Source organism: Oreochromis aureus, linkage group 7 (assembly GCF_013358895.1).
Source record: "Oreochromis aureus strain Israel breed Guangdong linkage group 7, ZZ_aureus, whole genome shotgun sequence".
Taxonomy (NCBI): Eukaryota; Metazoa; Chordata; class Actinopteri; order Cichliformes; family Cichlidae; genus Oreochromis; species Oreochromis aureus.
In genome coordinates this window covers 15,550,308-15,575,848 of record NC_052948.1, presented here as the reverse complement: position 1 = coordinate 15,575,848, position 25,541 = coordinate 15,550,308, and the positions used below count along the sequence as shown (strand labels likewise).

Sequence of the window (25,541 nt, the reverse complement as noted above, 5' to 3'; positions counted from 1 at the left end):
AGTGGAGGGAGGTTTTGCTGATACAGCGTGGCTGAGCTCACAGCTGGAGTCCATTGTATTGCTACTGAATGAGAGCCTGGAGACAGGAGGGCCATTGTCAAAAGGCACAGTCGCTGGATCAATATCTGAATTCATTAAGCAGCTGACTAGCAGCCATCAATATCTCATCATAATTACTAGGCTCTGCTGTAGGAGCAGATGCTGTTCAATGTGACCTTATTAGCTGCTGGTAACTGATAATTCAAAAGTTCATCTTATTTTGTTGTCCAGAACATTTGATCTATTGAAACATTGAAAACTGGTTGTTGATTTCTGATCAGTGTGTAGGTAATCTAGTCAATGCTTCTGATCAGTGCTTGATCCTGAAATGTTAACAGCCTAAAAGGAATTGAATTCAGTTTTCTATAGGGCTTTATGGTATTTAAAAATCCATGAACAAACTAATAGGCATGGAATAGGCTGTGTCACATGCAGAGTAAGCAAAAATGGCAAATGACATAATGGAGAAGGACAACAGCTGGAGTCCACATGAAGTCCCACGAAAAGTTAAAAAAGTAAGCCTTAAATATTCAGAAAGTTTCACTGAGCTAAAAATATGTAATTAAACACAGAGTTAGATTAGAACAAAAGAAAGAAAGGACAACATTATGTCATAACAAAGCAGTTTTTACTTTTACATATGACCCATATTATTAATACATTAATAGGAATTTACATACTCACGAAGGGTGAAACTCAATGTCACATTCAATCAGGGGTGTAAGCTGCAGGCTGCATGAAGTCCTGTCTGTGAGATATGCTGTTGTTCAGGTGAGGGCCTTAAAGAGCTGTGATAATCAGCTACATCAGATTTGCAGTGCCAAACAAATTGTGGTCTGTGGGCTAGCAAGGTGTTATTTTTCTTTTTAATGATTTTTCACACTTTGCAAAGCCAGCCAGTGGGACGAGCTGTCTGTATGTTTGAAACCTCGGGGCTAGACCACCATGTAGGTGTTATAAACAAAAGTATTTAGTTAAAAATAATAATAATTAAAGATTGTCATCTTGTGAGATTTTCCAAGGAGCGCGTGGTCATCTGACTTCACTTTTACGCTCGTCTATTATGTGCGCATGCGTTAGAAGGCGGGGTGGGGCCCCCCTCCCCGGTACCCCAGTAGAGCCGCTGGTACTATTCTGCTGGCAGAAGCGTCATTGGGGATCTGAGAGCATCACGGAGAGGAGCTGCGTCCGCTCGGTGGGGGGAAAAAATGACAGAGCACTCTGGATAAATGGCAAATTTTAGGATGAAATTTTTCCGGCACTGGCTGCTTTTTGTTTTGTGTCTTCCTTTATCAAGTAAGTGTTTGTTTGTTTTTTAAATTATTGACATTATGGTTGGGAATGAGTTAACTTTTAGCGGTGCTTGACCTTTCCTGTCCACACACCTCTACCGCTGATTGTACATTACGCTTGTATTGCCTACAGCCGTTCTTCTTTGAAACAAACTATTTTAGCTCTATTATTTTAACATAGCTTTGCTTTTTGTTCCACGTTGAATGAGATGAGATAAGATGGCATGTCGCTGAACTTTCAACTTTAAGGCGATAAAGCTCCGTCGTTTGGGACGCGTACCTTCAGCTTTCACGTCAGATAATATTTTCACATCATTGTTTCCGAATTATGAATTGTCTTAACACGTTAAATATTAACATTAAGACATGCAGCTGCTTTTTATAGAGGTTGTTATGTTGAGAAAATACATGTATGTCAACTACATAATGCTGGATGATCTTTAAAATAAAATAATCCTGTAATCAGTGAGGTTTTTCTGACAGGTTATATGGGGTAAGTATGACCTGCTTTAGTCTTCTTCTCTTCTTAATAATGCAGCCTCTCTTTCCCTGTAGGTGTTTTATGTTTCAGCGAGTTGTCCTTCATCACAGAGCCCAGTGATGTTACTGTATTACCAAAGGACCCCGCTGTATTGGACTGTCAGGCCCATGGACAGCCTCCAGTCACCATCAAGTGGCTGAGGAATGGGGTTAAGCTGGCAGAAAGTGAGCACATACACTTCCTGCCAAATGGCTCCTTGTACATACCAAAGATAAAGCATACCAAGGAGGATTCAGATGAAGGATTCTACCAGTGCCTCTCCCAAAACAAATTTGGAGCTATCTTAAGCCAAAGATCACGTTTGACTATCGCAAGTGAGTATGGATCTCCAGGTGAAAGAATTTCCTAACGTGGACTTTCTTCCTTTCTTCCATTGATCAGTGTGGTGACTGGTTAGACTTGCTGGTGGTATTGACTTTGTGGTGTTGTCAGCATGCAAAAATCACAATGGCAAGTTCATGGACAACAAACCTGGAAAGGGGAGGCAGATGTACCTCAGTCCCTCTGCTTTCATTTTCCTGGGAAGATCCTCTGAAACACAAGCTTCTGTGTCAGAATTAAAAGCTGCTAGTCCAGTGTTAAAATCACTGTAAAAGACCGCTAAATGTAGATGGGGAGTAAATCTAAAGGTTCATAAATACTCCATAATAAAGCAGACCAGGTTTTCTGTATTTTGACTAAGTATCACTCACAAATTTTATGTAGGTATCCTATAAATAGTGCCAAAAGTAAGGAACTATAAGTTCCTTTCTTTAAATATGAGTGGACTATAGTGGTGTGTAACTGGCGAATGGTCTGCTACCCCAAGGAATCTCTGAAAGGCCATTTGCCTTTAAGCCTTTATTTGGAGTGCCCCTGACTGATCCAGAAGAAAAGGCCTGATTCTGGGGCATTTATTTGTCCACATATCAGTGGCCAGGACAGCTGTGTCTATACAATGGGCCTGGTCTACCATGGACACTTTTCATAGTTCTTAGAAGGGGATATCCCATGACGGGTGTCATGGAAACTAGTACTGGCCTCTGCAATATACTGAGAGGGCACTGGGGTTATAGAGATTAGCATCAATACTCAGCATTAGAAAAAAACTACAACTTCAATCCAAGAAAATGAGATTCAAAGCAATAAAAAAAAAAAAAACATTTTATTTGCTCAGTATGTACATTTAGAGAGGCGTCTACACATAAACCTGATGGGTTAGCAAACAAAAGCTAGTGCATTTTCCTGTCACTGGACATTTGATGGAGGAAAAAAAATGTTTTATGTTTGAATAAATTCATCCCCACTGTTGATTTTACCATTGGGCACCAAAATGCACTCTTTGCAGTTGTTTTCTATTTGATAAGAATTTCTAGAAGTTGACCACCTAAAATCATCCAAAGTCAAGTTTGGTTTGGGATTCAGCCATTGTCTGTGAAAGGGTTAAAGGTTTTTGGTCAGCTGTAGGCGGGGGAGTGGAGGATGGGGCTCCTCTGTGCTCCCCTTCTGTCCAGAGGTCCTGGGGTCAGGGGTCAGCTGGGGAAAGGCTTTGTGATGTCACAGGCCTGCTTTAGCTGGGTCGGCCTGCTGTTCTTCTGCCCAGCCCACAACCCCTTTCACTGGATCAGCCTCTCTGTTGCCCTGTCAAGCACAGCGCTTTTGTTAAAGAAAGGCCAGTTTGTCATGTGAGTGATTGAGCCTGATCCTCCACATAAAAGGAGGCATTTTTTAAGGTTATTTCTTTCACCAAGTCTCCAATTTTAACAAATCCAGGAACTGGAAAGATGTCAGAAATCATGTCTTTCTGAACATAGCTTACAACAGTTGATTCCAAATGGTGTGCCACAAAAAATAATGACTGGAGTTGAAATTTACTACATTGGTGCACAAAAAAAGGCTTACATTTCTAAGGAAGATGGCATTTCTAAGTTGGTAAAACTCATCAGTTCATTACAGGGAAAACCACACAAACCATGTAAAAGGAATAAAAGTGTTGGGAGAAACAGCTGCAAAGGCCAGCTGGGCTGAGGTTTTCTCACACTCCTGTGTCTTCATCTCAGAAATCAGAAGATCTGATTATATTCCAGCTGGCCATAGAAACTATTTCTTTTGCAGATATGAACACAGGTGTGGCTTTAAATTTTGGGCTGCCCTTTTATATGTATATAAAATATATTTGCAGTAGTTCAGGTCATTACAACTATCTCATTTGGGGGAGGAAAAAACCCCCCACATTTGAATCACCTGGTCTCTTTGGTTGGCCAATGGTAAACTGGCTTCGATCTGGCCAGTTTGGGCTAAAATGGAATTGACACTGGGTTGCAGTGCACTTTGACCTCTTTGGAGAGACCTTTCTGTTGTTTGACCTAGACATTGATCTGCAGTCTACAACAGAGGTGACCATATTAGCAGATTGGCCACACCCTCCATCTCCAAGAGCAAAACCAGGTGGTCAGCATCGTATTGTTAACGTCCTAGCAGACGTTGTGTATTTTTTCAGGATGTCCACCAGCCTGTCTTGGTGTCAGAAATAGGAGCATGTGACTAGTAACAGACTTCACAATAAGACAAATGATTGGCGACTAAATAAGTGTATTTATTTTTGTGATATTTTGCTGTTGTACATTAACCTTAAACCAACCCCTTATTGCAAGTTCAGAGGAACTATTCCCAAATCCATTCAAAAAGCAGTCTTTATTCGCCTCACAGATACGGAATCAAAGTTTTATTTGTTTGATACTGATGAGACAAGATTTTAAATGGAAGCACTGCTCCTCAATTTTGATGTTCTAAATCCCAGAATCTGAATGTGGAAGTTTTAGTGGGTAAACAGAGCATTGATTTCCTTTAACATGATATTGACTTCCTTCCTGTGAGTGAGGGGGCAGGGAGATGGTTATCACCTTAATAAATGAAGATCATTGATCATATCTTGTAGCCTTCAGTTAAATGCAGATTGATGGTTGCTTATTTGTGGTGGCTATTAAAACACGTTTCGGAAGTGCATAAATAAAGAGTGCACTGTTTTTGTAATTTTAAAGTAGATTTAAAGTCTAAAATATGTGTCAGAAAAGCTAATTGTTGCATGTGTGTGCAAAAAATGACCACAGCTTTATAGTTCAGCATTGTTCGCCATTTTTCATGTCTACTTTTGCTTACAGTTTTGTTTTTTTTTTTGTTTTTTTATGTGAAGTGAATTGATTACTTTTTATATATAATAATGCATCATTCAGTGTCATTGTTGAACTGATCCATTGATTAGGCCAGCTGGTCAGAAGAGGACCTCATAGCTCATCTGCACAAAAATAAAATCAGTACCTTTCATCTAATCAATTACCATTCATCAAAGTCAGGGCTTTGCATGCATAATGTATGATATTTTACCAAAAGAAATGCATTATATTCATCTGGTACTAAAACAAATTAATTAGTTGAAATTGATTGTTTAATTTTTTCACAGGTATCTCAGAGTTTGTGTTGCATCCTGTGCCTGTTGTGGTGACTGTGGGCTCTGTGGCACGATTCTCCTGTGCAGTCATCTCAAGCCCACCTGCTACCATAAACTGGGAGCTCAACCAAAGGACACTGCCACTGCAGACGGACAGGTAACTGAGGAAAAATCATAACTAATTTAGACACAATTTTATTAGTTTATTTTTTAGCCGACATATTCTGTTGGGTTTCACATGAGCGTTCTAGTTTGACCCAGACTGTATGTTTTGTATGTTTTCAGAATAACTGTTTTGCCAAACGGAGTTCTTCAGATTCACAATGTACAACTGGAGGATGCCGGACACTATCGATGTGTGGCAACTAACATCGGTAGTGTGTTAAAGAGTCGAGAGGCCACACTTACAGTCAACCAAGGTAAATTAGTTGCACTGACTGCATTTTAGGAATGAGTGTTAAGCACTGTCATTCCCTGACTTTTTTTGTTTGCATTTTCTTGTAAAGATGCAGGCCCTAAACTACGTCAGAGACCCAGAATCATTGCTGGACCTCAAAATGTGACAGTTTCTCTTCACCAAACGGTGGTGTTGGAGTGTGTGGCCACAGGGAATCCCCGGCCCATCATCTCCTGGAGCCGTGCTGACAGTAAACCCATTGATGTGTATAACGCCAAAGTGTTGGGCAATGGAAACCTGGTTATTACTGATGTCAGTACCAAGCACAGCGGAGTCTACCTTTGCAGGGCCACCACCCCTGGAACCCGCAACCACACCACTGCTGCAGCCAACCTCACAGTATTAGGTAATGATCATGATCATCTTTGATGATTATGCCACAGATGTCTTCAGATCACATCTTTGGCCTGGTTCTTATATTCAGTATACAGACTGATAACTAAAGGTTTTGAAAATGTTTATACGCCCAAGTAACAAATGTGTTCGGTGCAAGATGCCTCACAGCTCGAACTCCATGGCTTAATGAAAGGTAACCATTAGCTCTTCTGTTATGCTGTTGTTTCAGTGCCGCCAAACATAGTTGAGAAACCTGAAAGCCAGACCCGTCCGAGGGCAGGCACTGCCCGGTTCATGTGCCAAGCAGAGGGAGTACCCACGCCTCGCATCACCTGGCTGAAGAATGGAGAACAAGTTCACTTAAATGGGAGGATTAAGATGTATAGCAGGTAAAGTATAGACAGGAGTTTTGGGCACTCTTAAACTTAATTAAACGTTATGAAAGACAAACCTGCTTAAATAAGCTGGCTTCTTTGGCTTTGCTGATTTTTCTTTTTCCTTTTTTCTTTTGTTTCATAGTAAACTGGTGATTACACAGATTATTCCTGAGGATGATGCCATCTATCAGTGTGTAGCAGAGAATGAACAGGGATCTGTGCTGTCCTTGGCTCGCCTTATTGTTGTCATGTCCGAGGACAGGCCCAGTGCTCCGAGAAATATCCATGCTGAGACCATCTCAAGCTCTGCTATCTTACTGGCCTGGGAGAGACCTTTGTACAATGCAGACAAAGTCATTGCCTACTCTATCCATTATATGAAGGCTGAAGGTGAGACACAGAGGAAAAAGATGGTTAATTTGATTCTTCTTATCATTTGGGCCTTAAAAGGCTGGCGGGTCTACCACATTATGCTGCATCACACTCTCACATGATCAACTTTCCTTGGTGAAGGCCATCTGTTGCTGCTGCACAGCGCAGGGGTCAAGGCAACTTCACTTAAATAACAACAAGCTTAGTCAGCCCTTTGTCCACTCTCTAGCTCATTCTGCTCGGACTTAAAGGGACAGCGAACTTTAAAAAAAAAAAAAAAAAAAAAAGTTTTGCAAACTAAAGTTGTAAGATTGTATTCACTTTAACCATTAAAGTAATAGTTGAGTTGAGTAAAAGCTGACTTTTAGATGTTAAACTGGGTTTATTTTATGCTGGCTGGAGTCAGTTATGTTTATCATTTTCATTACACGTTTACACAAAAAAAGAGAATTCAGAAACTTGAATCCTTTCCAAGCAGTGATTGTTTATAGGACGCACACTTGGCAACCAAGTTAAACTCGCTTTTATTTTTTCCACTCTCTTGTGGATAATCTTACCCTAATTAATGACTTGCTATATGATTTTTTTTTTTTTTTTCAGGTCTAAACAATGAAGAATACCAAGTTGTTATTGGCAACGACACTACCAGTTACATCATCGATGACCTGGAGCCAGCTCGAAACTACAGCTTTTACATTGTAGCTTATATGCCAATGGGAGCCAGTCGAATGTCAGACCAAGTCAGTCAACATACCCTGGAGGATGGTAAGCTTGAAGCGCTTCCAACATTCCTCGCAGTAAATCATTTTGGTAGTTAAGCTAGCTTGCGTGCAACTGGGTGTATGCAAAGCACGTTTTGGAAGGAAATTAGCAAGATTGTAGTGTTGTGAATCAGATTTTTATTAAGAAAATTTGGTTGATTTGAATAATAAGTAGAAAAATCTCTAGTTTTTAATACATTTTCGATATCCAATTTTTTTTTTCTTAGTGCCTCTTCGTACTCCGGAGCTGAGCCTGACCAGCCACAGCACGACAGACATCCAGGTGAGCTGGCAGCCACTGCCAGCCAAGGTGAGCCGCGGTCGTGTGTCTGCATATAGACTCTCTTATCGCACAGCTGCAGACAGCACCGTCACATCTGTAGAGCTACTGCAGAACAGCACTGAATACCTGCTGGAGGGGCTGCAGCCTGACACCATCTACCTGCTCCGCATGGCCGCAGCCACCCGAGTGGGTTGGTGTGAGCCCTCAGCATGGACATCACACCGTACGCCTAAGACCTCCAACAACAAAGGTAAACCAGCAGAAGTCTGATAAAGAAAAAAACGTAAATTTAGCTGCTTAAAAAAAAAAGTCTCTGCAGGCTCATCACATGATTGTGATTCTAGTTTATTCCTGTTTTCATGCAGTATAAAAATAAATTAAGTTTAAAAAGCAGATTAGTAAATGCTACAGCGAAGTGAAATCAGATAGTGTTTAAACGTGTAACTAGCAGAACCTTTTTTCTTTTGTTGCATCGCTGTTTGGCTGCTCTTTGAAAACCAGGACACTAGAGTTCATGCAGAGTGGCCAGCGTATGACTGGAGTTTGCTGTTTTAGCATTGTCCCACAGTCTTTGTGTTGGTTACTCAGAAACCTTTGCCCTTTGCTGTCAGTGATGCTAGATTGGCCTCAGTCACGGGTCATAAAGAGAGGGCCTCAGGCATCTATGTGGGGGGAAAGAATATCCTATTTTCATAGCCCGATGTGCTGGGGAGGTTGTTGTTTTTTGTTGTTGTTTTTTTTCCACCAAAGCTGAATTTTAGCTTTATATTTACACATTGTTGTAAAACACTAAAACCAAAAGGGATTTCTTAGTTTGACTGCGGTGTCAATCCATTCTTTGGCTATCCTGTTGTTATTGTTTCTTGTCTTCTGTTATGGTCAGAAGTCTCATAATTCTCATGAGTGCCCTCTCTGCTGCCTTCTTAGTGCCTTCAGCCCCTATTCTTCAACTTGAAGCTTTAAACTGCACCTCCATTGTGGCACGCTGGCAAAGCTCCCCTGAATCTGTGGCTATTCAGGGCTATCGGCTGTGTTACCACGAGGAAGGACAACCAGAGCAGCCCGACATCCAGCTGCAGGCTCAAACAAATACATACACTATTGGTGGCCTTGGTGAGTGTGCATAGAACACAGGAGTAAATTAAAAAAATGTTTACGATTAGTAAATTTCCTTTATCTGCACCTGTGATTTGGACTGGAGACGGCAGAGAGTGATGGGTCATTTTTGCATCACTCAAATTTAATTCAATGGGCAGTCGGCTTCTGCATTTGCATTTCCACCCCCTATCCTGATCAATATGTGCTGACCCCTCCTGCCTAACCAGCAGTACTCTCCAGTCAGGCTGGAGTACGAGCCCAGGTTTAGAGGTCAGGTTCCAGATGTCCCTCCCTCCACTACTAGCCATCTCGGGCCTTGCATAATTATGCTTAGCCATTGTGTTTTGTCCAGGGCCAGACGTGGCTTGTAAGACCCTGGCCGCTACCCTTTTTTCAGATGGACACTAGTGCACATGAACAAAGACCAGAGCAAGCCACTGACCTCCAGCCGTGGGATAGCACACTTGGATTAGTACCCTACCCCCACCAGTTGTCTCTGATGTCCATTTAAATAATCTACAGATACTACATATATATATATATATATATATATATATATTATAAAAGTAGGCCCATATTAATCTAACGTGATCATTTAGTCTTTGAGCACAGTTTGATTTCTAAGTCCCAAATAAGCTGAAATGGGAGAAGTTTGCATGTCTCTATTTGAAATCTGTTTGTGTTACTAACCTGTCTAAAAATCCAAAACTCTTCAGTATTAAGTTTAAAAAAATCACAAGTGGCTATTAGTCTGATATTTCACAATATCGCTGAACTTCTTTTGTTGCTCCAAGTTTAAGGCTGTAACACAAAAGCGATAGAAAATAACAAAAGAGGCCCACCTCCTATCCCACAGTCCCGCTCCTGGATTCTTTCTGTTCTTGTCCTGACCCGGTGACCCCAGTCAAACCCCCCTCCTGTCCCATGGGCCTACAATCCCAGCAGCTGAACGCTGCCCCTACCCCAGCCCCCACAAGAGGCCTGGACACATTGCCTTCGCTGGTCAATACCCAAAGGGTGACCTTTCACTCCAGAGGCATTACAAATTTTAACGCTCCCTAAAAGCATCCTGATTTAGGGGCTGAGGAAAAATAGTAGTTTCTCAAGTTAAAATATACAATGTGACAGAATATTTTTAAATGAAAAGTTCAGACCTTAGAGGTCTTGTTTACTTCAGATTTTTTTTGTGGCTGTCCTGAATGTACTATTGAAATATTTTACCTCATCCACCTTTGTTTATTTCTGTGGTCATCAGTAATTTGTATTGTATGTTAAAGCAAGCTTGTGCTATTAGGGCTTCATAGCTGTAAAGTCAGTGAAAGTGCAGAATCATGGAGCGATAACATTCATGCTGTAGATTTGGGCATGTCACCTTATTTACATTGGCTTGGGCCTGGTTGAGCTTTCTCATGGTCGTTACACATGACACCACGAGACAAATGAAAAGTTGGGGTGACTCAGGAGGCCATGTATTGTCCATACATGGGGGATGGCCAGTTAAGACCAGCAGTTACCCTCCTGCAGCTAATTGTCCTTATGTCCCCCTCTCACTCTTCTTTTTTTAGATAGATCTTGTTCCATTTATTAACCACCATGATCTCTCAGCTTTACTAGACAATATTTTCAACTAAAGCAGCTTTTTTTTAATGATTAAATGTTTTTATTCTAGCAAAATGTCCATTAAAATGGCTAAAATCTGAATATTATCATTCCAGATCCACGGAAAAAGTATCACGTCAAGATTCTGTCTGTCAGCAAAGTTGGAGACGGTCACCAAAGAGACCAGACCATCAGTACCCCAGGATGTGTGTGTAAGTATTGGTGTAAAGCATCAATTCCCAAAGACTGCTCTTTTGCAGCCAACCCAAACCTTTATTTGAAAATCTTGTCAACACACAAGCCTTAGATGAATAATTTCTTCGCGTTTTCATTCATTCTCTTTGGTCTTCTGATGATGGTTTGTTGAGGTTGATTCTCCACTAACAGCTTTACTTAATGCTGCTTGATAATTTTTTCCCTCTTCCACACCAATTGAAACAAAAAGAAATGTATCATTTTGAAATCCAGAGGCTCTATTAATATAAATGTTTTTCAAACACTACATGGACAGAAGTACTGGGCCATTTGCACATTACACCTACAGGAGCTCCTTGGATATGGAAACCCCAACCCATGAAGCTCCCAGTGCAGTTTTTATGCTGATGTTAATGGGTTTTGTTTTGTTTTTTTCAATAAAGCATTTTTAATACTATCAATACTATAGTATTGTACAATATAGTGTATTTATAGTAAATGACTTCAGTACTTTCATGGCTGATACTAAAAATGAAATACAACCTTTGCCTGTAAATTAAAAAAAAAATAAAAAATGACTCGTTCTTTCCTCCTTTAGCGGCTAGAGACCAACTTGCAGCAGCTCCTCCACCTCCAAATCAAGTCACTGTTTTGGACGGCAATTCATCTGCAGTGTCCCTGCGCTGGAGTCATCCTCCTTTCCCTTCTGGCAAGGCTGTCAGTTATACAGTCCGCTGTACACCTGTGGGCACTCATAACGTCTTTGCAATACGCTACCTGCAAACGTAAGAACCTCGCAAAGGCAGGAGAATTGAAGCCTGCTTTTAGTTTGGTTTGATGAGTACATCCCTTTAATAATTCACATCATGTATTTCATGTAATTTGTGAGAATGTATTCTGGGCTATTTCCTGCCAAATTGCCATGATGTGGGAATCTTGTTTCTCTGCAGTACGAAGCAAAGTGTGACAGTTCAGAAGTTGGATCCAAACACTCGTTATGAGTTTGTGGTACGCCTTCATGTGGACCAGATGTCGAGTCCCTGGAGTTCTGTAGTTCACCATCAAACCCTCCCAGCAGGTAACATCATTTTACTGTAAATGTGTTTCTTCCTGTTTCTTTCTGATCATTTCATTGCATATTTTTCACCGATGCACTCAGAGTTGTTCTGTGTTCTGTGTGCCTAGCACCAAGCCAACCTCCTGCAGGAGTGCGAGTAACTCTGATTGAGGAAGACACCGCTCTGGTGTCCTGGAGGGAGCCCACTGAATCCAACGTGGTGATTACACGCTATACCATCCTGTATGCTTCACAAAAAGACTGGATTGCTGGACACTGGCAAAAAGTCCAGAGAGAGGGCAAGTAGTTTACTTTGTTTTTATAATATGTTAAATAAGTTTTTCAGAAGAATTCTTTGGGGAATTGAATGATCCAGCCAAGGTTATTGTAGTTAAGTCAAACTAAACTAAAACTGAGTGTGAAAAAATGTTTCACACCCAGTTTACCTCCTGCTATACTTTACCTCTTAATTGCATGTGATGATGTTGTCTTTGCCGCCATACCTAATTAAAACATACAATGAAAAGTCCCAAATTTATGATCTCCTCGTTTGTGAGTGAAATATTTTGCAAAGCAAAGTTGGACAAATTGGATCTTCTGGTGGCCTACTTCTGTACCTCTGGCCATATGTTTGACAGCCATGATCTATTCTCTACTGTGTGATTCTGCTGTCATTTATAGGGAGTCATACGATGGCCTTGCTGGAGAAGCTGGAGCCAGGAAATATCTACCTTGTAAAAATAGCTGCCTCCAATGAGGTGGGTGAAGGTCCTTTCTCTGAGATTGTTGAGCTGGCACCGAAGCGAGGAAAGGTCCACCGAAGCAAAAATCCCAGACACTCTGACTGGTTTCCAGATACTACAGGTCAGACATACTTTTATCTGGCTTTGGTTTCTATGGCATTGCATTTCTATGCCTGAAATGACATGGACTGAAAATCCCATGTGGTAATTCTAAGGTTGTGTTGTTAGGATTGTGTCTTTAGGTTTAATTTCAGTTTCATTGTTATTGAATGGACGTTCCTTTTGTTGACAAAAACTGCTTTTGTTTTTTTAAAGAGTGAGATGAATCACAGAAGCAAAAAAGAAAAAATGGGGGATGTATCTCACTCCAAAACCCCTAATTAACTAACAGCTTTTTAAATCACAAGTCATTAACCGATGAGCATATATTGGATAATCCTCCGTTCTGACACTAAGAATGATCAGAACTTCCAAAATGCACATAATGTTTTATTCAGTAAGACTCGAAATAAGTGACTGATCCCATAAATTCGACAGGAAAGAGTTTACAGAGGTCTGGGCAAAGGTCTGTCTCATATCATCCAGTCCCGTGTATTTTGATATTTAAGGGAGGAATATAAGTGTTTTTATAATAAATGCTTAGTGGACTTTGCTTCAAGTGCTGCATGCAGTATTGACGGTGAACCACAAACATGCAGGTTTGTTTAACAGGAGTTTGAATATAACAATAATAATAATAAACTTCCGTCTCTTAGATGTATTTTAAGTTAATCCTATAATATAGCAGCTCTTTAATTGTTCTCTATTTATCTTCCAGTGTTCTCTGATGGTCTCTACCACATAGACCAGAGGTCTATGACGGGGATCATCGTTGGTGTGAGCATCGCTTTGACCTGTATAATTACATGTGCTTTGATTCTGATCAGTAAGGGGAAACCAAGGTACTGATTATCTGTATTTTAAATTATGAAAAAATACTTGGAATCATGTAATAAAGCATAAGCATTCTTTCTGATATTTATATATTTATTGTCATTTGTTTAACTAATAGAAAATCCTCCAGTCATAAAGTCATTGCTGTAGGAGCTCCTGAAGGTCCACGTTCTGGTTTTCCCAGTGAACGGCATTTGGAGAATGTTGAGGCCCTTATACCCATGATGCGTGATCACTTCATAGATGCTAAGGTGAGAAATGGAACAGCAAATAAGATTCTCGTGATTACACGTCTGTTGAGAAAACACTCTCATGTAGTTTCCATACGTTAATTTAATTTTGTCCTCATCTTTAGATCGAAAACAGAGCCAGCTTATACGAAGCTGGCAAAACTGTTCTGAGATACGAGGAGCATCTCGGCTCTGCGCCCTTGCCGTCTTCATCACGGGAGATCATCTACGGACCTCTTCACTCAGAGAGCTCTCACACCAGTGAGGGGAGCCAAGAGACGGGTGACTCTGGACACTACTCCAACGAAGAAAGCAACGAAGAGATGAGCAGCCCGTCGAGCAGCCGAAGCTCTAGGCCTGAATCTTTAGGGCCAGATGACAGTATCGCAGTTGTGGAGCTGAAGCAGTCTTTTAAAGTGGAAAAAGAGGTTGATGCTTCCTTGCTTCGCGGCATCTCAGTGGCCTCCAGTACTTGTCAAGCAGCCAGCTCCTAACGTCATCAGGCCTGCATCTGCTCTCCCAACAGCCAGAGTCATGCCACTTCTACCTCATCCGCTTCCTGAGTGGAAGCCCTTTGGGTATCTCCTGGGAAACGAGGGATCAGGAATCCTGCTGCTGCAAAGGAAGATGTGTGCGTTTGCTTTGGACTTACCTCAGGATTTTGTATGAACATTCTTCCTAACATTTTTATTTCCATGTTTTTTAAAACAACTTCCTACCTGTATTTCTGTGTTTGGCATGGTCTGTCCTAAACCAAAACTCACCCACGATGAATGTCAAAAAAGAGAATGTCAGAAATGTACTGCGGTGCATTTTCATTGTATTTAACTACTTTCCACTGGAGCGGAGGATGTAGTTGAGCCTTTTTAGACTGATTATCTACCTCAGTGTTCTAGTCATTATATACATTACTACCTCCTTTTGTTTTTAACCACCTATTGTGCAGTATTATCTCTGACTCAGGGGACAAAGTGAAAACATTTCATTGCCACGTCTTGTTACCGTGTTCGAACGTTATCGCGTAGTTTTTGTTTTCATGGTTGAAAGGGCTTTCGTTACATGTTGTTTGTCTTTGAATGCTGTATGTTGTGAAGATGAAAAGTGCATTCAATTTTTTTTCAAACCTTGTAGAGCTTTATCAAACAGTATTGTTTGGCGTTTCCAGTGCACTGAACTTCAAGCTTTAATAATGCCTTAACGTCAAAGGGCTTTGCATACTTTAGATGATGAGATCCAAAGACGGGAAAAATTATACCCAAAGAGTTTTTGATACTACAGAAGATATTCTAAGGCAGCCAAAAACTTAGTAGATTTACATTAAGGGTGTGCTTGCCCAAATTTTGTTTGTGCCAGTGATGTAAATTTCCCTTTAGAACGCTGATTTTCCTCGGTGTAAATTTTATTAATGCTTTATTCTGGTGAAAGCTTTAGCACGAGTCTCCGGGGCTTGTTTCATTTGCCTTCTAGACCATTGCTGAGTGCAGCGGTGATGCCGATGCTATTATCCAAAGAGTTGTCTGCTTCCTCAGATGGGTACAGCCTTTTCTTTTATTCAGTCGATCCTTGGTACGAAAATGTTGATGCCAAGACCAAAGATCCAGCGTCCCAGTGACAGATGAGGTTTATATTTTTCAGAGAATCATCTGTCACCCTTCACAAATATTGCCATATGGGAAAGACTTCTCTTTCTCTCTCCATAATGTTTCCTGTCCAGGTGCGACAATGAAGGATTTTGACTATCATAATGGAAACCCTATGTGTGAAGAGCAACATAATCAATTTTTGATACCTTTCTAAAACAAATAATGCTAACCAAAGAATATTGATGTGTATTATTTAGTAATTTTCTTTGGTTTTCATTTACATTATATACATTATTTGCATTTAAATGTGATATTTGTGGGTTTGGTTGCTGAAAAGGCATTTTACATAGTTTTTTTTTGTTTTTTGTTTTTTTAAGCTTCAGATGTCAAAAAACAGTGCTTATCACCAAAAATTGTTGTTAACTGAGTAATACGTTTAAATAGTTTAGGTGACCCATTTTATAATAATGTGAAGAAAAACATTTCCTAATTTTAATGTGACATTTTGCAAAATATGGTCGGTTTAAACTTTCTCTGTGAAATGCTTTAATATGAAAGATTGCTTTGTAAGCCACTGATAATTTTGCAGACTTCATTCAGGTTCCGAGTGTAGATTTTAGGGTGTAGATGTATTTGTTATTATTTAAGTTATGTTTTGTGTTTTGTTTTTTTGAAATATTTCTGCTTTTAAATACCAAATTACATGTTTGATCCAAAGAGAGCAACAAAACAAAGAATTTAATGTGTTAAAATGTTCCAAAAAGCCTTTTTTTGATACTCTCAAGATGGTCGCACTAGTAGATGATGATGATGATAATAAAATTCTTGGAAAAAATAATGTGTTACACTTGTTTAGGTTGTCTTTTTTTTTTTTTTTTTTTTTCATATGATGTTTGCTAGGACTACTTTTTGATCTTGTGCCTCTATAAAAGTAGAGGTTTTAGCAGTATTTGGGTATGTATGAACAATGACAAAGAGCAAAGTAGTCAACAATGAACTTTAAAAAACAACTGCTGCTGCCTATCAATTTGGAAAGGGTTATAGGGCCATTACCAAACATTTTTAAGTCCATAATTATTCAGTGAGGAAGATTATTCGCAACTGGAAAATGTTCAAGATGGTTGGCAGTCTTCCCAGTAGTGGATGTTCTAACAAATTTACCTCAAGATCAGACTGTGCAATCCTCTGAGAAACTGCAAAAAGACCTACATCTCAGACTCTGCAGGACTTAGCATGTTAAATGTTAAAGTTCATGAAAAATACTGAACATGTGTGGCTTGTTATGAAGAGTTGCCAGGAAAAGGCTTCATCTCTCTAAAAAAAAAAGAACATGGCAACATAACTTAGGATTGTAAAGTTTCATCTGAACAAAATACAACACTTCTTCATCAATATTCTTTGCACAAGACCATAGTTGGGATGTCTGGCTATGTTTGGAGAAAACCAAACACAGCATATCAGTGCAAACACCTCATGCCAACTCTCAAGCGTAATTGTGGAGGGGTGCCCAAGGCACCTAAGAATCACTTGGTTCACCATGGATTCCTCTGTATACCAAAGCGAGGTTATCTCTCTGACAGCATGACTTCATGAAAAACAATCTTTTTTTCTTTTTCTTTTTTTTCTTTTAAATCTGTCCCGTTTGGTTCTTTTGCCATCAGAATTATTGTCTAAAGGCGAAGAAAGATGCCCAACGGATTTACTTTACCAAATGGACCATCCCAGCCTTGCCGTAATGGTCCATTTGATTCACCTTTTATTGTTTATTTTATTTTCACTTGCTGAATACGGGACAGACTTGACTGGGGGAAGGAAAGGGGAGAAAGAAAGAGGGAAAGAAAAACAGCGGGGAAGAGGGACGGGGAAAAAGGGCAAAAACCAAAACCAACAGAATAAGCAGAAAAAATACATATATCAATCACCTGGATCACCTGTTGAGAAAGAAAGAAGAAAGCAAGCAGAAGAAAACGAGAGTAATAAACATCATCACAATGATATATGGGAATATGTCAGTAAATACTAAATATTAAACATTATTGTGCAGCACGTAAGATCGACAGCGCACAGTGTGCTTTGAGGTAGGAGCCAAAAAGGGTGTAGTTTGTGTGTGTGAGCACCCGTGTGTGTACACCTGTGAGCATGGACGCGCTTGTTTTTTTTTTTTTTAAAGGTTCCTTCATGTAATGATCTGCTAGAGGGTGTGGGGGGCCACTGCCCCGTCCTCCAGGGCATGACGCAGGTATGGAGGAGATCAAAACTCTAGACATCCAGAGGCCCCTATGAAAAACATGAAAAACAATCTTGTATAATTTACAGAAAATACTGAAGAAGCAAAGGCATTCGGTGTTAGCTTTATCTGTAGTAAATTAGTTTTAGAGTGCATTAGTCAGACTGTGAGATGTAATAAGTTCAGGATAGTACTACTACTAATAGAAATACTAAAACAAAACAGTACAAACACTTGAAACAGTCACACAGGCGCCCATTTCTTAGTAAACATTTCCATCCAATGCCACCAAATTCTAGCTATGTTGACAAATTTGACCAAATGTACAAAGATTGAACTTAAATGTGTTTCTGGAAACCTCCAAAAGTTGAATCTGTTCATCTGGACGTAGCGTTTGGTGGGAGAAACGTTTCGTCACTTGGATGAGTGACGAAAAGGCACTTGGATAGGAGAAACGTTTCGTCACTTGGATGAGTGACGAAACGTTTCTCCCACCAAACGCTACGTCCAGATGAACAGATTCAACTTTTGGAGATTTACTTTCCTGGATGATTGAGAATGCATCAAGATGTTTCTGGAAATTGTTTATTTATACTTTTTTCAATACACAGAAATTAGCTTTTGAATTTTATAAATCTATTTATTTATTTACATTTTTGTTACATATTTTCTTCCACAGTTTAGTTAAGATGCTTGGGAAAACCTCCGATCTCTTGAAGGATAATTGCAGTTTCAAGTCTCGTCTTTAGGTGGCGGTAAAGACACCAAACTGCTGCATGTCAGGCAACAAAAAGAAGCAGAACAAGAGGGAACGGTCTTGTTTTTGTCAGCTGCCACACGCAGCACTCCTGATGCGAAAATGCGCATCGAAAAGTGTTATTTTTGCTCGGGACCAGTGTACCCCGGACATGGGGTGATGTTTGTACGGAACGACTGTAAGGTATGGCGCAGGTTTTTGCCCGAACAATGCTGTTAATTTTAACCAAAGCTCCTGTTTTGACTGTTAGTGGTGGCTCGTTAGTGTACGGCTAATACTAGCATGCTAACATAACGTGCTGGATTCATTCACGTGGGTCCAAAGCAGGGAGTTAGGGCTGAAAAACGGTAAATAACAGCCGTAAATCGTATTTGCGACGGAAAATAGAAGAAATAGACAGTAAAGTTCTTTTTAAAACACATGACTTTATTTCGCAAACCTAATGGACATGAAGTTGTTGGGTGAGTCTGGACGTGTAAATCGGAGGGCCTCGGTTTTGCCTGATGGAGTGAGTGCGCCCTCTTATGCTTCAGTGTGAGACCAGGAGCTTGGAATTTTAGGCTGTAAACAAATGTTAATACAAACACTTGATGGTCCTCATAATCCTGACTTCTGTGCCACGGTAATGGTATTTTGAAACATCTTAGTTTGTAGGGAAAATATGCAGTAGGTCATTAAATTCGCTTGTTTAGTTTACGTATGTCTCTTGTCATCCGCTTATTTGTGAATATATACTCAGTAGTACAGTTAAAGCAATGTTTCATATCTTTGTTCTTAAAGATAAAAATGTGTGATGTAGTTGTTCTTCACATTGTATCTGATTTTGTACACAGAAATCCGGAAGTCAACAAGACTGTTTAGATAAAGGATTTAATAATGTACAATAATATAAGTTTAAGTGCTAATAACAAGCAGTAAATGTTTTGAAAATGTATTTTTAAGTTGTAAAGTATCAACTATATCCCCTATATATGTATATGTATGTGTATATATGTAAATTCATCATTTTCCTGTAATTTTTGGAGGTCGTCTTAAACCATTTGTCCAATTTCAGCTATTGATTTTGCCAGTGCACTTCCAATCTTGAAATTTCAGTCATTAGATTTTCAGCAAATGTAATATCTTTACTGCTGATAATGTCTCACTTTCTATCATTTGCTCATGTGCTTATTTATATCCACACATTTTCTTATCGGGTGATCCCTAAATTGTTTTTCTCTCTTTAATAAAACAGACATTCAGATTCTGCAAATCAAAATGCCACAAGAACTTCAAGAAGAAGCGCAACCCAAGAAAGACAAGATGGACCAAAGCATTCAGAAAGGCATCAGGAAAGGAGCTGACAGTGGTAAGCTGTTCATCTATGAGGACCATCTCAGAATCGTTCATTTGTTTGACTAAACCTTAACCAACACACTCGCTGTCTTTCAGGATAACTCTTTGGAGTTTGAGAAACGCAGAAATATTCCTGTTAAATATAACAGGGAGCTTTGGGATAAGACAGGTAATGTATATATTTATTTATTAGAAGCTTTTTGGGCAGAAACATTCACATTAATTGTATGTATACCATTAAGTACCAACATTAGAAATCTTAGAGCACTTAAAAAAATGTAAGGTTAAGAATTTAAAATGCAGAACCCAGCTCTGGGGCCCAATCAGGGGAAAGAAAAGGGATAACATCTAAGCACGTAGAGAGGAAGCAGAAGGCAAACTGGACAAAACACAAACTGTGAGACAGACTAGGAACAAAGGTAATAGCATGTAATGGTAGCATACAAACACATGATGAATGAAAGATGCATGAAAAGAGGTAATACAGCAGGCAGCAATTATCCACGATCATAGGATCTAATCTTATTTTTAAGCTTTATCAACAACAAAAGTTTGAAGTTTAATCTCAGAGGAAGAGGGGCATCTACCTGCAAAACCCAACCCAGGCAGGAGAGGAGCCTGATAGCTGAAGCCTGTGTACAGTTTTTATTGGGTTATTATAATCCTCTGAGGTCTTTAAGGTATTATCAAGTTTTGTGAGTATAAAGGCTTCAAATTGTATATAGGTATATATATTTTTACATTTTATATAGCAGAAATATGATCTGTCTCATTAGTTGTTCCTTCTCTGACTGCAGCACCTTTGATCAGCTGAAAGCTTTCAGGGAGGTTTTAGGACAGCCAGTAACAAATGCATGGGCTAGTTTTTCCAGTATCACTCTATAACAAAATGTTCTGATTGTCACATACATGAAAGATCGTACTCGTATAAACCTCTGGTTATTGTCTGATTCTAAGCACTGTGTTTATGTTCTGTTAACTTTTGCAGTGGAAGCAATGAAGAAAGTGAGCGAAATAAAACATAAACGACAGGCAAGATTTATCATGAACAGGTGAGCATTTTTAAAAAAAAATACTTTAATAGACTTTCTTGTGATTTCATTTTTGAATATTGAATATTAAATATGATACTTTTAAAATCTCTGTAAATTAGGGAAATATGTTTAAGGGTTGAGGGGGAAAAAAAGCATTTGCCTAAACTGTTTCTGTTCTATAGATTAAAGAAGGGCAAAGAGCTGGAGAAAGAAGAGGCCATCAACGAAGTCAAGAAAAACATTCACCTCATCAAAGCACCACATGCAGGTAAAGACTCATGAAGTTATCCACATGACTGTGGATGTAGTAAATTTGGTGACAGTGATTTTAGTACAAGCGTCTTACAGTCAAGTGTGACTTTATCAGACAAAACAGGGTAAGGGTCAATGTGCAGCACTCTTTAGGTATAACACATAAAATAGAAATAAGATTACTGTTCTTGCTTTCCTTTCTTCAGAATGGAGGTTCTTCAAGTAAAATCATTGTCAATGCAGTTACTGATCATAAATATTTGTTGGTTACTTTTCCTTTTAATAAAGATAATTTCAGCATGGTTTGTATTGTCTGTTACAGGAAAAGCCAAACAGTTGGAAGACAAAATGGTGCAGAAGTTGCAAGAAGATGTGGACATGCGGGAGGAGGAGGATTAATCTTCTGTTGGTTTTTTTTAATTTTTTTTTTTTCATTAAACTTTATTGTACATTTGTTTGGAAATTTAAGTTTCCAAATAGCAGTTGTTGTGCCGAGTAAAGCATTTGGCTTTAAATTGCTGTGAAGGGTTTGAACGTATTGACTTAATAAAGGCCCAACTTCAAAGCAGCAGCCATTAACTGCACTTTTCCCAGTTGTTCTGTTTTGTTTTTCACTGTGTGGTATTTGGAGCAGTGAAGAAATGGATTTAACCCTGTTGCAAAGTCTAATGTATTACAGTTGTTCTGAAAATTTTAAGATTGCTGACATATTAAAAAGCATCTTTTCTGGAATTTCTCCTGCTCTTTAATTTGTGTGATGATCATAATACCAAATAATACATGAATGAATATTAACGTTGCTGCCAATAATAGATTGAATTTTGGAAGACTAATAGATCATCAACCGTGTTACTTTTTTCAGCAGGTTGTTATTTGGCATGAGCATCATAAGAGATTAGCTGCCCATGTATATATTGTACAATGTAAACATTTAATCCTAATCTGAAGTGACTATACAGCAGGAAAAAATATAGGCCTGTGCCAGTCATTCAATCACAACTTGTCTGTACAGAGAAAATGTGAGGGTCAATTATTATACTGTTAAATTGGTGGCTGTGCCTAATAAAAATGTTGAAAGTTTCAAATGATGAGGTCAGAGTACATATACGTCCTACTTTTGGCTCTTTATGATCTCAGGAAGAGCAGATATCCTTCACATGGTCATTTTAAGCATGTAGCTCTTCACATCTTTAAAACAAATTTAATTCTTCATAGATGGATTCAACAAGGTGCTGGAAACATTGCTCAGATCAGGGCTGCATTGACAAAATCTGCATCACATAGTGGCTGCATATCCATGATGTGATCCACCACGCCCCAAAGGTGTTTGATTGGATTGAGATGTGCTAAGTGGGGTCATTTGAGCTCATTGTCATGTTCAAGAAACCGATCTGAGATGATTTGAGCTCTGTGACATAGTTCACTATCCTGTTTAAAATAACCTTAAGAAGATGGGTACACTGGGAGTACACTGTAGTAAAGGGATGGACATGGCCAGCAGCAGCAGTGAAGTAGGCTGTGGTATTTAAATGATGCTCAATCTGTACTAAGTGGCCCAAAGTGTGCCAAGAAAATATCCTTCTCACCTTTTCAAAACCACCAGCCTGAACTGTTGACACAAGGCAGGATGGCTCCATGCTTTCATGAGGATTATGGCAAATTCTGACCCTATCATCTGAATATTGCATCAGAAGTCAAGTCAAGTACATTTTTCCAGTCATCTGTTGTCCATTTTTGTGATCCGTTGTGATAGCCTCAGCTTTCTGTTCTTCCTGACAGGAATGGCAACCAATATGGTTGCCTGCCACTGGTGCTCATCTGTTTTAAGGTTCAGGGTGTTATGCTTTCAGAAATGCTCTTTTGCATATCTTGGCTGGAATGAGTGGTTATTTGTTTTACTGTTGCCTTTCCCATCAGCTTGAAGCACTCTGGCTATTCCTCTCTGCCCTTAGAGATGGCTGTTTGGAAATGGCTCTTTCTGAACTACTCAGACCAGCCTATCTGGCAACAACAACCATGTCATGTTCAAATCCACTTAAATCACCTGTCTTCCCCATTCTGATGCTCAGTGTGAACTTCAGCAGGTTGTCTTGGTCGTGTCTACATACCTAAATACATTGAGTTGGTGCTATGTGATTGAGTGATTAGATGTTTTTATTAATGAGCAGTTGCATAATTTCCTCTGGGGTTAATAAATTATTCTGTTTCTTATTTAACAGGTGTACCTGAACAAAGTGACGGGGTTCAAAAAATCCATATACAATGCAAAATCAAATTTCAACAACGCTATTATATTTTTTTACGCGTGAATTAGTCTGAAGAAAAACAACTTTGTTATTAGCGCATACAGATTCTATGATCGCTATCGTCCCGCCCATCTGCGTCTCTAGCATCGATTCACCGGCCTGTTGCTACACAGGCTGCATGAGAGGCTGCATGACAGGCTGCTGCTGTCCTCGCCCGCTGCTTTGACAGTGCTACCTTTTATCTTCCCGAAGAGGAGCTTGTTCGGCCATAGCTTCAGTTTTGCGAACAGAGCGGGAATACAGCACAGTCATGTCCGAGGAAGTTGAAGAAACGAGGACTTCGGAGGAACAGCAGGTAAACTGTAACCACTAAATGGAAAATTACATCAAATTAACACCAGTTAGCCAGTGCTGCTTGATTAGCTGGCGGCTAGCACCAAGCTAGTTAGCCAGTTGCTAACCTTGACTGAGAGCCTTAGCGATGCTGTCGCTGAATTGGCTAATGTTCTGTTAGCGTTTGTTGGTAGAATAAAATTGTGCTGTTTTGGGTCAGGCAAACAGGTTTCTTCACTGTACATGCAAAATTGTACAGTAGCTCATCATGCTAACAGTAACTTTAATGCTAGTGCAAACAGCAGTTTACCTCATGGCGGCGCCGGTATCTAATCAAACAAAGTAATTGTGGTCATAGTATGTGCTGCTGTCGGTATACAACATATCGAAGTTTCGTTATTGTCACGTGATGCATACGGCTGGAAAACCGAATTTCAAGTGATCCAAGTGGAAAGTTTTACTATCCTTACACATTGCACTCTGTCAACAGGAAATGGAGGACAAGGTAATCAGCCCAGAAAAATCAGAGGAGGCCAAACTGAAGGCCAGATATCCCAACCTTGGAGCCAAGCCAGGGGGATCTGAATTTCTCAGGAAAAGACTCCAGAAGGGGGTGAGTTTCTCACCTAACTTTGGCTAGCTACTACAATTAAAAGATGTCAGCCTTATAGAGATCTCACTCTGTTTATTCTTGTTTACAGCAAAAGTATTTTGATTCTGGGGACTACAACATGGCCAAGGCAAAAATGAAGAATAAACAGTTGCCATCCGCCCCAACGGAGAAGACTGAGATCACAGGGGGACACATCCCAACACCTCAGGACCTGCCTCAAAGAAAAACTTCCATCGTGGCCAGTAAACTGGCTGGTTGATGGTTTTATGTTTACTGTTTTGCTACTATTCCCATGTCCATTTAATATCTACTTCGCACACTGTTTACATTTTGTTTATCTTTCTCCTTTTGTTTGTATTCTGTAAGAACAAGTCATGTAACAAGCCAAATACTTGAAGAATTGGCAACTGTGAGGCACTGGGGCATCAGTGAGATAAATTCAGCTAAGTGAAAGTGTTTCTCAGGCTCTTAAAAACTCAATACATACTGATATCTCTTGAACAGTTATCACACTTATATATTTAGATGTTATGGCTATCTTATCTTGACAAATTATTTTGCTTTTAAGAATATATGCCTCCATAGTAATTGCTTGAAAGCTTGTGAAAAGGTTCCTTTTTCCTCTTTGTTCCCACTCATTAGGCTCAAACAGAACTATGAACAGAAAATTGAATTTACAGCAATTTGAGGGATCCCATGCTCTTATGGAGGCATTTTAATGGTGAAAAGTCAATAATCCTTCATTTATTGTTTTTTCCTTCTACTCTGTTTACGTCCCTCGTTTTCTCTGTCATGCTACTTGATTCCATGCTTTTGAAGTGCTCAAGACTAGCTGTTACATGCTTTGTATCCAGTTGTGTTTAAGTCTCATTAGTAACATTGTTTTGCATTGACTTGCTGCTGGTCTCAATCTCATCCTGACCTCTAAAATGGCCTTAAAATGAATGAACGGTTTCTCTTGAGCAATATTTGCTCCCTCTGTTAGAATATTAGTTGTGAATCTTGCCTGAAATGTTCTTCACTGTCTGACTGGGATTTATGATTTTATGGAAACAAACTCCCCTGTCATGTCTGGAGTGTGCATGTGCATTTACTGTGCAGTCGCACTGTGCCATTTGTTTTGTAAATAAAAATAGTTTTGCATAATAGCTTAAGCGTTTTCAGTGTAATTTGTCCTTGCATGATTTTTTTATGCTTCAATTTAACTAAGAAACAAAACTACAGGAGAACCACTTAATGTTTCTATTGCATTGATGTATTTATAACAAAGATATTGTACTTTTTATATTGTGTTTTTATATTGAATATTTTTAGTTAGTATACAGATACATTCTGAGGTGTGCAAGTAAAGAACCCCATGCCACTGAGCTGGAACCTGTTTATACTATAATGCCCAAAACCATTGGATGAGAGGATGAATA

The 25,541-nt window shown here is 39.5% G+C and overlaps 3 protein-coding genes across 3 annotated transcripts; all 3 read left to right on the top strand.

The window, feature by feature from the left end:
• The first annotated feature begins 1,192 nt into the window (after positions 1-1,192).
• On the top strand, positions 1,193-16,152 carry LOC116326733 (protogenin B-like). The gene is made up of 18 exons (XM_039614389.1): positions 1,193-1,335; positions 1,887-2,186; positions 5,312-5,456; positions 5,585-5,718; positions 5,806-6,102; positions 6,322-6,481; positions 6,612-6,859; positions 7,442-7,606; positions 7,830-8,135; positions 8,813-8,998; positions 10,699-10,794; positions 11,376-11,562; positions 11,728-11,855; positions 11,963-12,133; positions 12,516-12,698; positions 13,395-13,518; positions 13,629-13,761; positions 13,866-16,152. Exons 1-18 carry the CDS (start codon positions 1,269-1,271, stop codon positions 14,232-14,234), a joined length of 3,399 nt encoding a protein of 1,132 aa, XP_039470323.1. The 5' UTR covers positions 1,193-1,268; the 3' UTR covers positions 14,235-16,152.
• Positions 16,153-18,332: 2,180 nt separating this feature from the next.
• Positions 18,333-21,660, top strand: rsl24d1 (ribosomal L24 domain containing 1). Its single transcript, XM_031748127.2, has 6 exons — positions 18,333-18,490; positions 19,542-19,655; positions 19,739-19,811; positions 20,631-20,694; positions 20,859-20,944; positions 21,251-21,660. Exons 1-6 carry the CDS (start codon positions 18,410-18,412, stop codon positions 21,325-21,327), a joined length of 495 nt encoding a protein of 164 aa, XP_031603987.1. The 5' UTR covers positions 18,333-18,409; the 3' UTR covers positions 21,328-21,660.
• A 1,662-nt stretch (positions 21,661-23,322) lies between these two features.
• Positions 23,323-25,270, top strand: arpp19b (cAMP-regulated phosphoprotein 19b). Its single transcript, XM_031748095.2, has 3 exons — positions 23,323-23,529; positions 23,998-24,120; positions 24,209-25,270. Exons 1-3 carry the CDS (start codon positions 23,485-23,487, stop codon positions 24,377-24,379), a joined length of 339 nt encoding a protein of 112 aa, XP_031603955.1. The 5' UTR covers positions 23,323-23,484; the 3' UTR covers positions 24,380-25,270.
• Positions 25,271-25,541: the final 271 nt, after the last annotated feature.